This window comes from Otolemur garnettii, unplaced genomic scaffold, assembly GCF_000181295.1.
Source record: "Otolemur garnettii isolate 467f Iridium unplaced genomic scaffold, OtoGar3 scaffold00048, whole genome shotgun sequence".
Classification (NCBI taxonomy): Eukaryota; Metazoa; Chordata; class Mammalia; order Primates; family Galagidae; genus Otolemur; species Otolemur garnettii.
The window spans coordinates 11,825,011-11,839,409 of NW_003852443.1; the positions used below are offsets into that span (position 1 = coordinate 11,825,011).

A 14,399-nucleotide genomic window follows, 5' to 3' on the forward strand; every position below is an offset into this window, starting at 1 on the left:
GGCGAGTCGGCAGGCCTGATACATTATGTAAGCGTCTGTATTATGGCTCATGTCTTCTCGCTTCAAAGCTGATCAGAACAGATGCTGTTTGAATGACATCTGTCAGGAGGAGAGGTTGAAACCTCTCGTTGGAAAGACAAAGCCTCTGTATTCTCTAGGTGTTTTTCCCTTTAGTCTTTTCCTCCCTAATTATTAAGTAGATGAGTAATTGTATGTGCTCTGGATGGAGAGAAATGATCAGCTCGCTCCATTTTAAAGCCCTCTCTCTTTCCTTTACAGAATCTTTCCAGTTGTTTGTGGTGGCTATTCAATCAAGAGCCTGGAAGACTGTATGTTGAGTTACAGTTTTTCTGTGCCGTGTTTAACTTTGGCCAGGTATTTATTTACTGAGAACTTTCATTGGTTTTTGTTTTCCTGGATGGGTTGATTGAGGGTGATGGTACGGATGTTGTTTTCTTTTAAATCAAGAGGGCTTAGTTTGTCTGCCAGCTGCGGTTGTGCATGACAGCTGACAGCTGCTGCCTGGCTCCTAGTAGAGATGAATTATTATATTGGTTAAAGTCATCAGAATATACACTGAGTGTCTCAATCAGAAATACTAAATAGTTCTTTGCTTCAGTTCTGAGCTAAAGAATGATAATGTAAGCAGGAACAAGATATTCTAACTCCCATTTCAACTTTGTTTTGACCTTAATAAGTCAGTTTGGAAAAATAACTTACATTCCCTGAGCCTTTAATTTAGCTGCTTAAATTGGCAAACATCATTTCATTTACAGTTGATGTTTTTTGAACAATAGATACTTAAATCTTAAAAAAAAAAAATCACGTGTTTAAATAAATTTTGGCTAGGGATAGACATTACCATTCCTTGGGCATCTACTATGTGCCAACCATTGTTAAGCATTTTATATTTATTTTTCTATTTAAATGTCATGACAATACCTGCCAAATGAAATAGGAAAAACTAAAATTCTAGCCAGGTATGGTGGCTCAGACCTGTAATCCTAGCCCTCTGAGGTTAGAAGATCACTTGAGCGCAAGAGTTTGAGACTAACTTGAGCAAGAAAGAGATACCATCTCTACCTAAAATAGAAAACATAAGTGTGTGCCTATAGTCCCAGCTACTCAGGAGCTGAGGCAGGATTGCTTAAGCCTAGGAGTTTGAGGTTGCTGTGAGCTGTGGTAAACCACTGCATTCCACATGGAGCAACAAAGTGAGACTCTGTCTCAAAAACCAACCACCCTCAAACTAAAACTCCATGAGGAAGTAATTATGATAGGCCCTATTGTCTAAGTTTATGTCACTATTAAAATGGATATTTAAGGATAAGTGACATTTTACATATTGGGAATGTATTTTTATGTGCAAATTTCAAAATTTGATCTTTTCTTCAACTCCTTACTTTTTTTTTTTTTTTGAGACAGAGTCTTACTCAGTTGCCCTGAGGTTGAGTACTGTGTCATCATAGCTCACAGCACCTCTTGGGCTCAAGCAATTCTCTTGACTCAGCCTCCTGAGTAGCTGGGACTACAGGCACCTGCCAAAACACCCAGCTATTTTTTTTTGGAGACAGGGTCTTGCTCTTGCTTAGGCTGGTCTTGAACTCCTGAGCTCAGGCAATCCACCTGCTTCAGCCTCTCAAAGTCTTAGGATTACCGGTGTTAGCCAGCGCACCTGACCTAATTCCCTACTTTTTAATTAGAGAATATCTGTCCATAGATTATCAAGTAAAAAAAAAAACAAACCATGTTTGAAGTCACTGAGTTTGCCTATTAAATTTAAAATAATTTGCCATATGAGTTAACATTTGTCAACAGATGCTCCTGCAGATTTTTTCCTAACATTAATTTCTTGAAATATTTCCGCCTTTTGTGGCTGTTATTGTGTGAGCAAAAGTGGCTCTGGCTAGAGAGACAAATGACCTTAGTCAATTTATGACAGACATGAACATCTCAAGAGCTACTTGATACCCAACTCACTTTGTGATACTATTTAAGGTCAGATTTTTTATCTAAAAACTAAGAAATACTAAGTTGAAAAGTCATAATCTCACTTGACATTTTGCATTCAGAAAGCCCACTCCACCTTGAGCCATCCCAGAACTGGGCCCGAGAAAACTTCATTCCACAGGGCTATGTCATGAACAGAAGCCAGGACTGTAGCATTTAAAATGCTGCCCACGCTGCTTACAGTTTAAATGGTTCAAAGGAGCCGAAGACACATAAACCCCATGCCCATCCATTTTCCTCCTGGGGAGGTGTTGTAGTAAGACCATTTCCTTTTGGTTATTTATAGTCTTGGGGTGAAGAAAAGTTAAGTCCTTCCATCCTACTTGTACAAACCTACACTCAGGTCCTTATCCCAGTGTGCCTAACAAATGGCAGCTGCTGGCCTCTCCTACCTCCCCAAACAGTCCTAAATTGCCCTGATCTATGGCTGATAATCTGGTTCTAGTTTGCCTCATCACCCTCCCATCCTTCAAACTCTTTCCCCTAACCTAGTCAGTTTCACTTTACGTAAATTCTGTTCAGTTACTGGATTATAATTAGACACTGAAGCACTTGCTATATAATTTCTGAAGTTTTAACAGAAAATTAATAAATACTTAAGCAAGTGTAATTTTTTTTTTAAGGGAGAAATAAAAACATGTATCCCTTAGATGTTTTCATTTTTCCTCAGGAAGCTGTCGCACAAGTGTGGTTGCTGAGCACTGGTTTGTATCACACGTCATAATTAGCAGGACAGATTGGGAGAAGGCAGGAAATCATCACATCTGTCTCAGGCACAGAACTGTAGCGGGCCTGCTTTGCTCATTCCATTTAAAATATTGCTTTCTTGGTTGGGCATAGTGGCTTGCGCCTATATCTTAACACTCTGAAGGCAGAGGTGGAAGGATTGCTTAGGCTCAGGAGCTCAAAATCAGCCTGAGCAAGAGTGAAACCCCCATTTCTACTAAAAGAAAAAAATTGAAAAATAATCTGGGCTTTGTGATGGGCACCTGTAATCCCAGCTACTCGGAGGCTGAGGCAGGAGGATCACTTCAACCCAAGAGTGTGAAGTTGCATTGAACTAGGCTAATGCCATGGCACCCTGGTCTGGGCAGCAGAGTAAGATTCTGTCTTTAGAAAAAAGTAAATAAATAAAAACTAAAATGTTGCTCTCAGCACTATAGGTTTGGTTCCTCAAGCACTACATTTGGTGGCTTCCGTAATTTCTCTATCTTCAAATTTTATTGTTGAATTCAGAAATATAACTTTGTTTTCTTCCCTAGGGATTTATTTCCTTTGGAATCTTTGGATTAGATAAACATTTAATCATCCTACCTTTCAAAAGAAGGTAAATTTAGTATTGAAATAAATCTGTATCTGTAAAGGTGATAACAAAGCCATTCTATTAAGATATTAATATTTTTAAATCTTTAGTAACTGCTAGGAGACCACTAAATGCAGCACAGAGGTTATCTGTTGATTCACATATTTGTTATAAATAATTGCAGAAACACATTAGAAGAACTATTATAAGCCCAGCATTGTAATTTGCATTTTAACAAGAATTGATGGACACACTGACTTCTATCTATGCCATTAACTACATAAAGTTAAATGAAACTTGAAAATGCCTTTAGAAATGGAAATAGTAGGTGGTGTGCCCCCAGAGGTCTATATTTGATTTCTTTTTCCTTTGACAACACAATTCCTCTGTCTGTCAAACTGATAACTTATAGAAAACTCAAGTTTTCTTTCTAAATTTTTATTAGCTTAGTGAAGGGTTTCTTCGAATTAAGATCAAGGATTTTTCTATGAAAAATACTAAGTGGGAATACTCTCCTTTGGGGGTAGGAGGGGGAAGCAAATCTTTGTACTTCCTCTTTTTTTTTTTTTAATTTTATTTTTATTTCAGATTAATATGAAAGTACACACAATTAGGTTACATTGTTTGCATTTGTAAGGTAAAGTTGAGTTATAGTTGTTCTTATAGCCAGCCAGTGTGCCATATACCCATACATTGTTCCCTTTGGGTGGAACTTGTGGAACCCTCTTTCTCCCTCCCTACTTCTTGAATTTACTTGAGTTTTTCTCTCAAAAGAGCATGTAGTTGTTAATCTACTAGATTCCGACTTACATATGATGAACACATACGATGCTTGCTTTTCCCTTCCTGTAATACTTTACTTAGGGGAGTGTTCCTCAAATCCATCCAGGTTGTTAATAGTTTTCCCATATTTTCTTCTAGAATTTTTATAGTTTCATGTCTTAGATTTAAGTCTTTTATCCACCATGAGTTAATTTTCCTTAAGTGGTGAGAAGTGTGGGTCTAGATTCAGCCATTTCCATGCAGCTAACTAGTTCTCCCAGCAACATTTACTACTAGGGATTCTTTTCCCTAGTGTATCTTTGCTTTATCAAAGATCAAATGGTGCTGTGAGGCTGGTTTCATCTCCAGGTCCTCTATTCTGTTTCATAGATCTATGCCTCTGTTTTTAGCCAGTACCATGCTGTTTTGATCATTATAGACTCATGGTATAACCTGAAGTCTGGTAACATCATGCTTCTAGATTTGTTCTTATTTTGTAGAATTGTGTTGGCTATTCAGGTTTTTTTTTTTTTTGGTTTCTCATTTGTTTTCAAAGTCAAAATCGATAGAAAATAGAAGTGCTAATGACATTTAATCTACCAGCTCTCAGCTCAGTGCCCATAGTTCAGTGGTTAGGGTGCCGGCCACATGTTCTGCGGGTGATGGGTTCAAACCCAGCCTGGGCCTGCTAAACAACTGACAACAACAACAACAAAATAGCCAGATGTTGTGGTGGGTGCCTGTACCCCCAGCTACTTGGCAGGCTGAGGCAAGTGAATTGCTTAAGCCCAAGAGTTTGAGGTTGCTATGAACTGTGACACCACAGCACTCTACGAAGGGCGACATAGTGATACTCTGTCTCAACAACAACCACAAAAACAAAAATCTGCCAGCTCTGAAGAGAACACGTTAAATGTGGCAACATTCTTACTTCTCCTTCTCCATCATCATCAAGATGCAATTGCTAGGGTCATAATCACTTCATGAATGAGGAGGGGTATAACACAAAAGTCATTGACCTTAATTATCAACTTCATAATGTTGATCAGGTGAAATAGTCAACAGTTCCATTGTCTGGGCTGGCAGAAACAAAATTGTTTTGTAGTCTAGACACTGGTATGTGTCTCTGTGATACTGAAATAGAAAAATGATTAAATAAAATACTTGATCTCTAAGTTTGCATTTCAAAACAATGGAAAAACACTCCAGCCCTCTTTGAATAGGAAACTTGAGTACAGAGTAAGTTTCTGTTTGAGAGACTAATGATGTCTGAGAATTATAGATGACAGCTTTGGGTGAATGACAGCCTTGGAACAGCTATTTTCATGGAATAATAAGGCAGGAAGAGTTCTCTCTCAGTGCTTCTTATGAAAATGACCTCCTTAAATTTTGGTTTTCAGACTTGAATTCCTATGGAACAATAAAGAAACAGCAGACAAAGGGGATTCTCCTGTTTCTGAGGAAATAAAAATGACCTGTCAACAGTTTGTCCATTATCACCGTGACCTCTGTATCCAGAACATTGTCAAGGAAAGAAGGTAAGCCAATTGCCAGTATAGATTCCAGACAATATATTTTAGATGATTAATTTTGGATTGCAATAGGCTACGTAATATGGCTCTGACTGACTACACAATTATTTTTAATAACACATATACACAGGAAAGTTAAAAGATATAGGTCAGTTTATAGTTTAGAAAATGGCAGATGCTCTGGGAGACCAAGGAGGGTGAATTGATTGAGTTCAAGAGTTCAAGACCAGCCTGAGCAAAAGCAGACTCCATCTCTACTAAAAACAGAAAAACTGGCTCAGTACCCATAGCACAGTGGTTACGGTGCCAGCCACATAAACTGAGGGTGGCAGGTTCAAATCCGGCATGGCCAGCTAAACAATAATGACAACTGTAACAACAAAAAAATAGCCAGGCATGTGGCAGGCACCTGTAGTGCCCCCTACTTGGGAGGTTGAGGCAAGAGAATTGCTTAAGCCCAAAAGTTTGAGGTTGCTGTGAACTGTGACAGCACGGCTCTCTACCGAGGGCAACATAGTGAGACTCTGTCTCTAATTGATTAATTAATTAATTAAATAAAATAGAAAAACTAGCCACATGTTGCAGTGGGTGCCTATAGTCTGAGCTACTCAGGAGGCTGAGGCAAGAGGGTTGGTTGAGCCCAAGATTCAAAGGTTGCTGTGAGCTATGATACCATAGCCCTCAACCCAGGGTGACAGAATGAGACTCTGTCTCAAAAAAGAATGAAATGGCATATGAAAGAGCTATATCACTTTGATGTTAATATTTTTTAAATGTCATGCAACTTTTGATTTCAACATAAATGTGGAAACTTTAGCTTAGAATGAACTAAAATGTCATAGGACATTAACATTCAAGTTGGCCATTAGCGTTTCTCATAAAACTTTAAGATACATTGGATTTAGAAGGAATGTTATATTCCCATCTCCTGGTGGTATATTTCATATTACTAGTACTGTTGGCAAGAAAATGAAATGCAATTTCTGTCTCGTAATGAAATTAATTTTGCTGCTTATATTTTACCTCATCTTGGTCTGTGACATATTTATTCTAATCTCCCAGGTGGGAAATGTGCAGTAAGAAATGATGAACTTTGAATAAACAAATGTCAGAGTGCCCATATTTTTGTTTTTGGTTTTTTGAGACAGAGCCTCAAGCTGTCCCCCTGGGTAGAGTGCTGTGGCATCACAGCTCACAGCAAATTCCAACTCCTGGGCTCAAGCGAGTCTCCTGCCTCAGCCTCCCAAGGAGCTGGGACCACAGGAACCTGCCACAGCACCTGGCTATTTCTTGGTTGCAACTGTCTTTGTTGTTTGGCAGGCCCAGGCTGGATTTGAACCCACCACCTTAGATGTATGTGGCTGGCACCTTAGCCACTTGAGCCACAGGCACTGAGCCTTTTTTTATATATATATATTTGATGGTAATAGAAAGCAAAAGAATATAAAACATAAAGAAACTAATATTTTAATGGCTATAAATGAAAATTTGAACATTTGTAAAAATTACTATTTTGTTCTTATTTTGAGACAGAGCCTCACTCTGTCACCCTGGGTAGAGTGCTGTTGTAGTACAGCTCACAGCAACCTCAAACTCCTGGGCTTGAGCAATTCTCTTGCCTCAGCCTCCTGAGTAGCTGGTTGCCTCCCAGAGTGCTAGGATTACAGGCTTGAGCCACTGTGCCTGGCTGAAATTACTATTGAGGATGATTTATCTCCATATCTTATGCCTACATTTAACACATCATTATAATCAGAAAATAGCCTGGTGTAGACAGTAGAGAGAGGACTCATTGGGTATAGACTATTACTGAAATTTACATCCTGAACTACACTTATTAGCTGTGTAACTTCAGGAAAGTTCATTCTCTAAACCAGGCGTCCTCAAACTACGGCCCGCAGGCCACATGCGGCCCACCGAGGACATTATCCACCCCATTGGGTGTTTTTACTGCTGCTGCCTGTCCTGCTTAGCAGCCGACTCGTCCCAGGGCCTGCAGTCTGGCCCTCCAACAGTCTGAGGGACAGTGACTGGCCCCATGTTTAAAAAGTTTGAGGACCCCTGCCTCTAGTTTTCCTCTTCTTTACAATACCTGACTCTCAGGCTTATTTGAAGTAGATGGCAGAATGTGATTGGCCTAGACCACTTTCTGGCAATGGTAAACTATGAAGAAAAGTTAATCTTCCACCCTTAGAGGGCTGAGCACAATTATTTCAAAGTACTGTGGATAGTTTGAACAATTTTAAAACTGCTTTTTAAAATTAAAAATTACAGGCTCGCACCTATAATCTTAGCCCTTTGGGAGGCACTGATGGGAGGATTGCTTGAGGCCAGGAGTTTGAGACCAGCCTGAGAAACAAAGCAAAACCCTATCTCTACAAAAAAAAAAAAAAAAAAAAAAAAGTAAAATTAGCCAGGCATGTTGGTGTACACCTGTAGTCCCAGCTACTTGGGAGGCTAAGGCAGGAGAAATCACTTGAACCTAGAAGTTGGAGGTTGCAGTGAGCTTATGATGATGCCCTGAACTCTAGCCTAAGGCAACAGAGCAAGATCATGTGTCAAAAAATAATAAATAAATAAATACAATTTAAAAGAGAACTCCATGTTCTGTCAGGCCCACTGTGATTGCCAGCTGTCAGAGAGCATAGCTTTTGCCGTTTGCAGGAGTACCAGGCTGCCTCAGTCCCAAGACGGCTGATTGGGAACTAGCCAAGAGCGTGCCGGCCTGTTCCCTGCCTCTTTCCAGGTTTTATAGCCTACGTAGTGTCACATTCCCTGCCATTTTGTACAACTCCATGGACCATCGTTATAGTTACCTGATCATAGTCTGCAGGAGAGAAATACAGCAGAACTTCCATAGGTGACTGCCTCCCTACATTGACCACCCGCTTAAGTTGACCTAATTTTCATGGACCAGACATGTACCACATGTACATATCGATACAGTTGACCACCTCCATATATGTGTTGACTAGTTTGCTATAGTCGCTTGGGTAGTCAACTTACAGAGGTTCTACTATATTATTCAGTTTGTGTGTGGACTAGAAGGTGTTAGGCTTTAAGTAAAAAAATCAGCAAGCAGAAGAGGCTCACATACAGGTTGTAAAATTTAGGCTTTTGTTGAAAGGGATGTTTGCAGTTGTAAGACATAAATTCAGGTATCTTATCTCTAAGTGAAGTACTGATGTTAAAATATTGTGATTTTATGTACTTGAGAAAATTTTTCATGTATATTAATCTTTTTTCTAATTTTAGATGAAACTCTCATGTATATTCATTTATGATTAAATGTTTTTAAGTTTTTGTAATCTGTTTCTCATTTCATCCTGATTTCATCTAGTTTCCTACTGTCAGGCACTTTAGATTTTATGGCTTGACTGATGCTTGTGGACAGATTCGTGTTGTCTATTGCATGTTTGTATGAAAATGTACAAAATTCCTGTAATTGTGTTTTCTTCATCTCTCTTTCCTTTGGTCATTTGCTCATACTTCAGGCACCTCAAGTTTGCATCAGGAAGACAGATTTTAAATAATCCAAAAACAGATTCATAATCAAAATACATTTTAAAAACCTTAGATTTGTAGCAAGACAGATCTTACATATTCCTTCTTTGCTTCCTAATGAAGCAAACTCGGGACAAAGGTGCAATCTTCCCTCCATCTTGCTACTGAGGAAAAGAAGAAGTGGACACGCTGATGCATATGGTGCATATGTAAATATAACGTATATGGAGCTAAAGCTCATTTGATTTGAGTAGTTTAGTGAAAATAATCACTTCTTAAGAACTTATGAAAATATTTAATGTTCCTAAGACAATAAAATTAGTATAACTAAAATACTAAGTTATAAAATATATAATATTCAGCTATCTTCAGGATAGCCACGTTACTATAAAAAGAATATTTCTTTGTAAATGCATTTACCTCAACTGTGTCCTTTTTTGTTATTATTTAAGCATTTCTGCTTTCACAAGAATTATTGGCATATTTCTCAAGTGGACCTTTGTAGGGCTAGGCGAGTCAACAAATCCTTTTTATTCAGAATGCTGTCATTCTGGCCGTGCTTTAACTGTCATGCTGTCTTCCCTTCTTCCCTTCTATTTTTCCTTACTTGTCCTCTATCGTGCAGTGCTGATACCAGATTTACAGAACATATGGGTGAATCATTCCTTTGACACACAGGTGTGGTGCAAAGACTTCTGCTGGGACCTTTTGTGGCTGTGACCTGGTGAACTGGCTAATTGAAGTTGGCCTTGCCTCTGACCGTGGTGAAGCTGTGATATACGGAGATAGACTGATGCAAGGGGGAGTCATCCAGCATATTACCAACGAATACGAATTTCGAGATGAGTACTTATTTTACAGATTTCTTCAAAAGAGTCCTGAACAGAGTCCTCCTGCTATTCATACAAGTACCCCGCAACAAGAAAGATATAAAGAAATTGAACATTCATCTCCATCCTCGCTTTCCCCTAAAACCTAAATTATGAGGCAGGGAGACCCCTACATGGAATCATATTCTATCCCTAAATCTGTTACATTTTAGCTAGGCAACCTTGGGCAAGTTACAACCTCTCTGAGCCTCAGTTGCCTCTTCTGTAAAACTTGACAAGATGCTTTCCTAACCCACGCTAAAGGTCTGTGATTTTATGTGTAAGTAAAACACATAGGAAACTGACTTAGGAAAAAGAAAACCAAATCAAAATTTAAAGTTCAGGTAATGAATATAATGATAACATATAGTTGTCCCTTAGAATCCAAAGATTCTGCAGATACTGACATCCGAGATTGCTCCAGTCCCTTACATAAGATGGTGAAGTATTGCATATAACTTACTCACATCCTCCCATACACTTTAAATGACTTCTAGATTACTTATAATGTCTAAGACATGTAAATGCTATGTAAATAGTTGTTACACTGTATTATACAGGGAATAATGACAAGGGAAAAAAGTCTGTACATGTTCACTATATATGCAGCCATTATCGGCCTAACTACATTTTTGAACTGCAGTTGGTTGAATCTGTGGATACGGAACCAGCACTTAGGGAGGGTCAGCTGTATTATAAACAATACTAACATGTCAACATTGTAAAATCATTGTTTTCTACAGCTGTTTGCTATAATTTCAAAATCAACATCATATCAGCTATTCCTTTAAGTTGCCACATTGGACAGGTATTTGCTGGACTTAAATTATGACAACTTCATATATATTCATATTACCTCCTACAAAAGATTTTAGTGATTCCACTAAGAGGTTTTTATCCTTCTTTTTTCTACTTCCTTGACAAATAGTACTCATTTAAAATCTAAAAGCACTATTTTTTAAGACCTGTCTTTTTTTTTTTTTTTTTTTTTGTAGAGACAGAGTCTAACTCTGTTCCCCCAGGTTAGAATGCTGTGGCATGATTATCTCACATCAACCTCTAACTCCTTGGCCCAAGCCATCCTCTTGCCTTACCCTCCCGAGTAGCTGAGACTACAGGTGCCCACCGCAATGGCTGGCTATTTTTAGAGACAGGGTCTCACTTTTGCTCAGGCTGGTCTCCAACTCCTGAGCTCAAGCAATCACCCACCTTGGCCTCCTAGAGTGCTAGGATTATAGGTGTGAACCACTGCACCTGGCCTAAAACTCATCTTTTTTGGCATTTTTATCCAAAGTACTAATCTTTGCCATATGGAAGGAAAGAAGAAACCTCCATAAATACCTCTGCAATGTTTCAAAGAGTATAATTTGATCTTTAACTTTTGTATTACAAGTAAGATTTATTTAAATTTTATCAACAAAATTATTGCCATGTGATGTGTCATTTCTAGTATTTACACAAAGCATCATAGTGCAGGATAATCTTTCTACTTATTCCCTGAAATTAAAAAGAGAGAGAAAACTATAAATTTAAAAATTACTAAATGTTGCCCTCTCTCTCAGTCCATTCAGACTGCTCTACCAAAATATCATAAACTGGATGGCTTATAAACAACCAGCGGAAACTGGATGGCTAATAAACAACAACAAACGTATTTCTCATAGTTCTGGAAGCTAGGAAGTCCAAGATCAGAGCACAACAGATGTAATGTCTGGTGAGGGCCCAGTTTCTGGATCATAGATGGTAGCCTCTTCCTGTATCCTCACTTGGAGAAAGGAAGAACTATGGTCTCTTTAACCCCTTACAAAGACATGAATCCCATTCATGGAGGCTCCACCCTCATGACCAAATCCCCTCCCCAAAGAGCCCACCTCCTAATACCATCACACTGGGAATTAGGTTTCAATATATGAATTTGGGGGTGACACAAACATTCAGACCATAACACCCTCAAATAAGCTTTATCTTTAATAAATTAAAAAGAGAGGGCAGCACCTGTGGCTTAGTGAGTAGGGCGCCAGCCCCATATACCAAGGGGGTTCGAACTCGGCCCCCACCAAACTGTAACAAAAAAATAGCCGGGTGTTGTGGCTGGCACCTGAGTCCCAGCCACTCAAGAGACCAAGGCAAGAGAATCGCCTAAGCCCAGGAGTTGGAGGTTGCTATGAGCTGTGACACCACGGCACTCTACTGAAGCAATAAAGTGAGACTGTCTTAAAAATAAATAAATTAATTAATTAATTAATTAAAAAGAGATGTAGTCATATGACCTTTTTTCATCTACTATTAGGTGTCAGCACTGGTTTAAATTATTTAAAACATGTTTCCAATATTTAATTATCTCATACTTTTAGTGTCTCATATATTAAAGCCATTTAGTAGAAGATAATTTATAAGATTAGTGTCATTATCCTTTTAATGCAACAAATATATAATTTTTAAAAAACCTGCATGGAAGCCTAGTGTATTTAACAAGTAAACTATACTTTAGTATTTACGTATACAAATTTTAAGTTATGATTATGGAATGGGGATATTTTTAATGGAAGTATCTTGCCATAGAACTTTCTTTTTTTAATATGACATTATGACTCTCTGAACGCTCTGGAGTAAACCTAAGGCTCAATTCTGTACCAGAAATTTTTTATTGTTACATTAATAGATATTAAGTCACATGCATGCAGGCAACTCAAACTCAAGTGGAAAATTTGTTTGTGGACAACATCTTCTGTGATTTGCATGAATGGCATCTTTTTCCACGGGAGACACTAAAAGAAAACCCTGGATCAGAATGATCTGCAGTTTCAAATAATAAAGGATTTTAAGAGATGTTTTTTAGAATTAAGGATATGCTAATTTTATTTAATGAAAATATTTGTAACTATTACTTTCTCACTGACAAAGCAAGTTTCTCAATAAAATGCCTATTTTAACTTGCACTACTTAACATCTTTTCTTTGAGTAATCAGAATAATGCAGAAGCCATCATAGAGGTCTTTACTCAATGTTTCTGGGGTTTTTTTTTTTTGGTTTTTTGTTTTTGAGACAGAGTCTCTGTTGCCTTGGGTAGAGTGCTGTGGCATCATAGCTCACAACAACCTCAAACTTTTGGGCTCAAGAGATCTTGTCTCAGCCTTCTGAGTAGCTAAGACTACAGGTGCCAGCCACAATGCGTGGCTGGTTTTTCTATTTTTAGTAGAGATGGGGTATTGATTTGCTCAGGTTGGTCTCCAACACCTGAGCTCAAGTAATCCACCCATCTCAAACTCCCAAAGTGCTAGGATTGAGACTGTTTCCTTCATAATCCTCTGGATACTATGTTCAGGGCCTTACCCAATTGTGCAGTCAATAAACATTTTTTAATGAATGAGTCAATATGACATTAGAGTCCTTTGCATACATTTCATAATTTTTTTTTCCTGAGACAGAGTTTTACTATGTTGCCCTCAGTAGAGTGCTGTGCCTTCACAACTCACAGCAACCTCAAAGTCTTGGGCTTAAGAGATTCTCTTGCCTCAGCCTCCCAAATAGTTGGGTAGAGTACTGTAGCAACACAGCTCACAGCAACCTCCAACTCCTGGGCTTAAGCGATTCTCTTGCCTCAGCCTCCCAAGTAGCTGGGTCTACAGGCACCCGACACAACGCCTGGCTGATTTTTTGTTATGGTCGTCAATGTTGTTTGGCTGGCCCGGGCTGGGCTTGAACCTGCCAGCCCCCGCCGCTAAGCTACAGGCACCAAGCCCACTTTATAATTTTTAATAATGCCAGTTACAGCTGGAAAAAGATTTGATGCAATTTTGATTAAAACCTACTCTTTTTGTACTAATCTTCAGCACAGTCAATTGTTTTCTTAGCTCTCAATGAGTAACTTCATGCCTAGCTTGTGCTTGGATTTCAATATTTTTAGAATAAGATAAAGTGTACTTGGCATTTTTAGAATAATGATTAATAATCAGTAAATTTCTAAAAACAAGAAAAATGTAAGATTATTCTTTTACATGGTTGCTATGCAGCAGAATACAGCTCTTAGTTTTTGCTCTGTCTTATATCATGTAAAATATTAAATTACTTTAGGCCACTGGTACAGGTAAGTGGTGACAAATGTTATCACCGTACTTCAGGAAAAGTTGGGATTATAAATTTCTGCAAGTGATATGATAAAAACCTGATGTAATTATTCAAAAGAGAAAACATTCACTGTGTAGACCTGTTTTGGGCAAATTTTACAGGAAAGAACTATCAAAGATTCTGGGCTGCATAATTATTTCTATGGCAAAATTTTTGGTTGATGATTAACATATAAACTGACATTTTCATCAAAGTTCAAACAAACTAGCTTTCCTTAAAAGACTCAGTTTATTTGCATTTGTTAAGTTATGGTAAATAACAAACACTTTTATTTAAGTGTTGACAAAAACT

General features: G+C 38.3%; 1 protein-coding gene across 1 annotated transcript in view; it reads left to right on the forward strand.

Moving 5' to 3' along the window:
* The window catches only part of GPR155 (G protein-coupled receptor 155), a 60,458-nt gene extending 49,962 nt beyond the window's left edge, over positions 1 to 10,496 (forward strand). Inside the window, exons 12-15 of the mRNA XM_023514160.1 lie at positions 280 to 375; positions 3,273 to 3,337; positions 5,476 to 5,613; positions 9,790 to 10,496. Coding sequence (XP_023369928.1) covers positions 280 to 375; positions 3,273 to 3,337; positions 5,476 to 5,613; positions 9,790 to 10,090 — 600 coding nt within the window. The 3' untranslated portion in view covers positions 10,091 to 10,496. The remainder of the gene's footprint in view (positions 1 to 279; positions 376 to 3,272; positions 3,338 to 5,475; positions 5,614 to 9,789) is intronic.
* Positions 10,497 to 14,399: the final 3,903 nt, after the last annotated feature.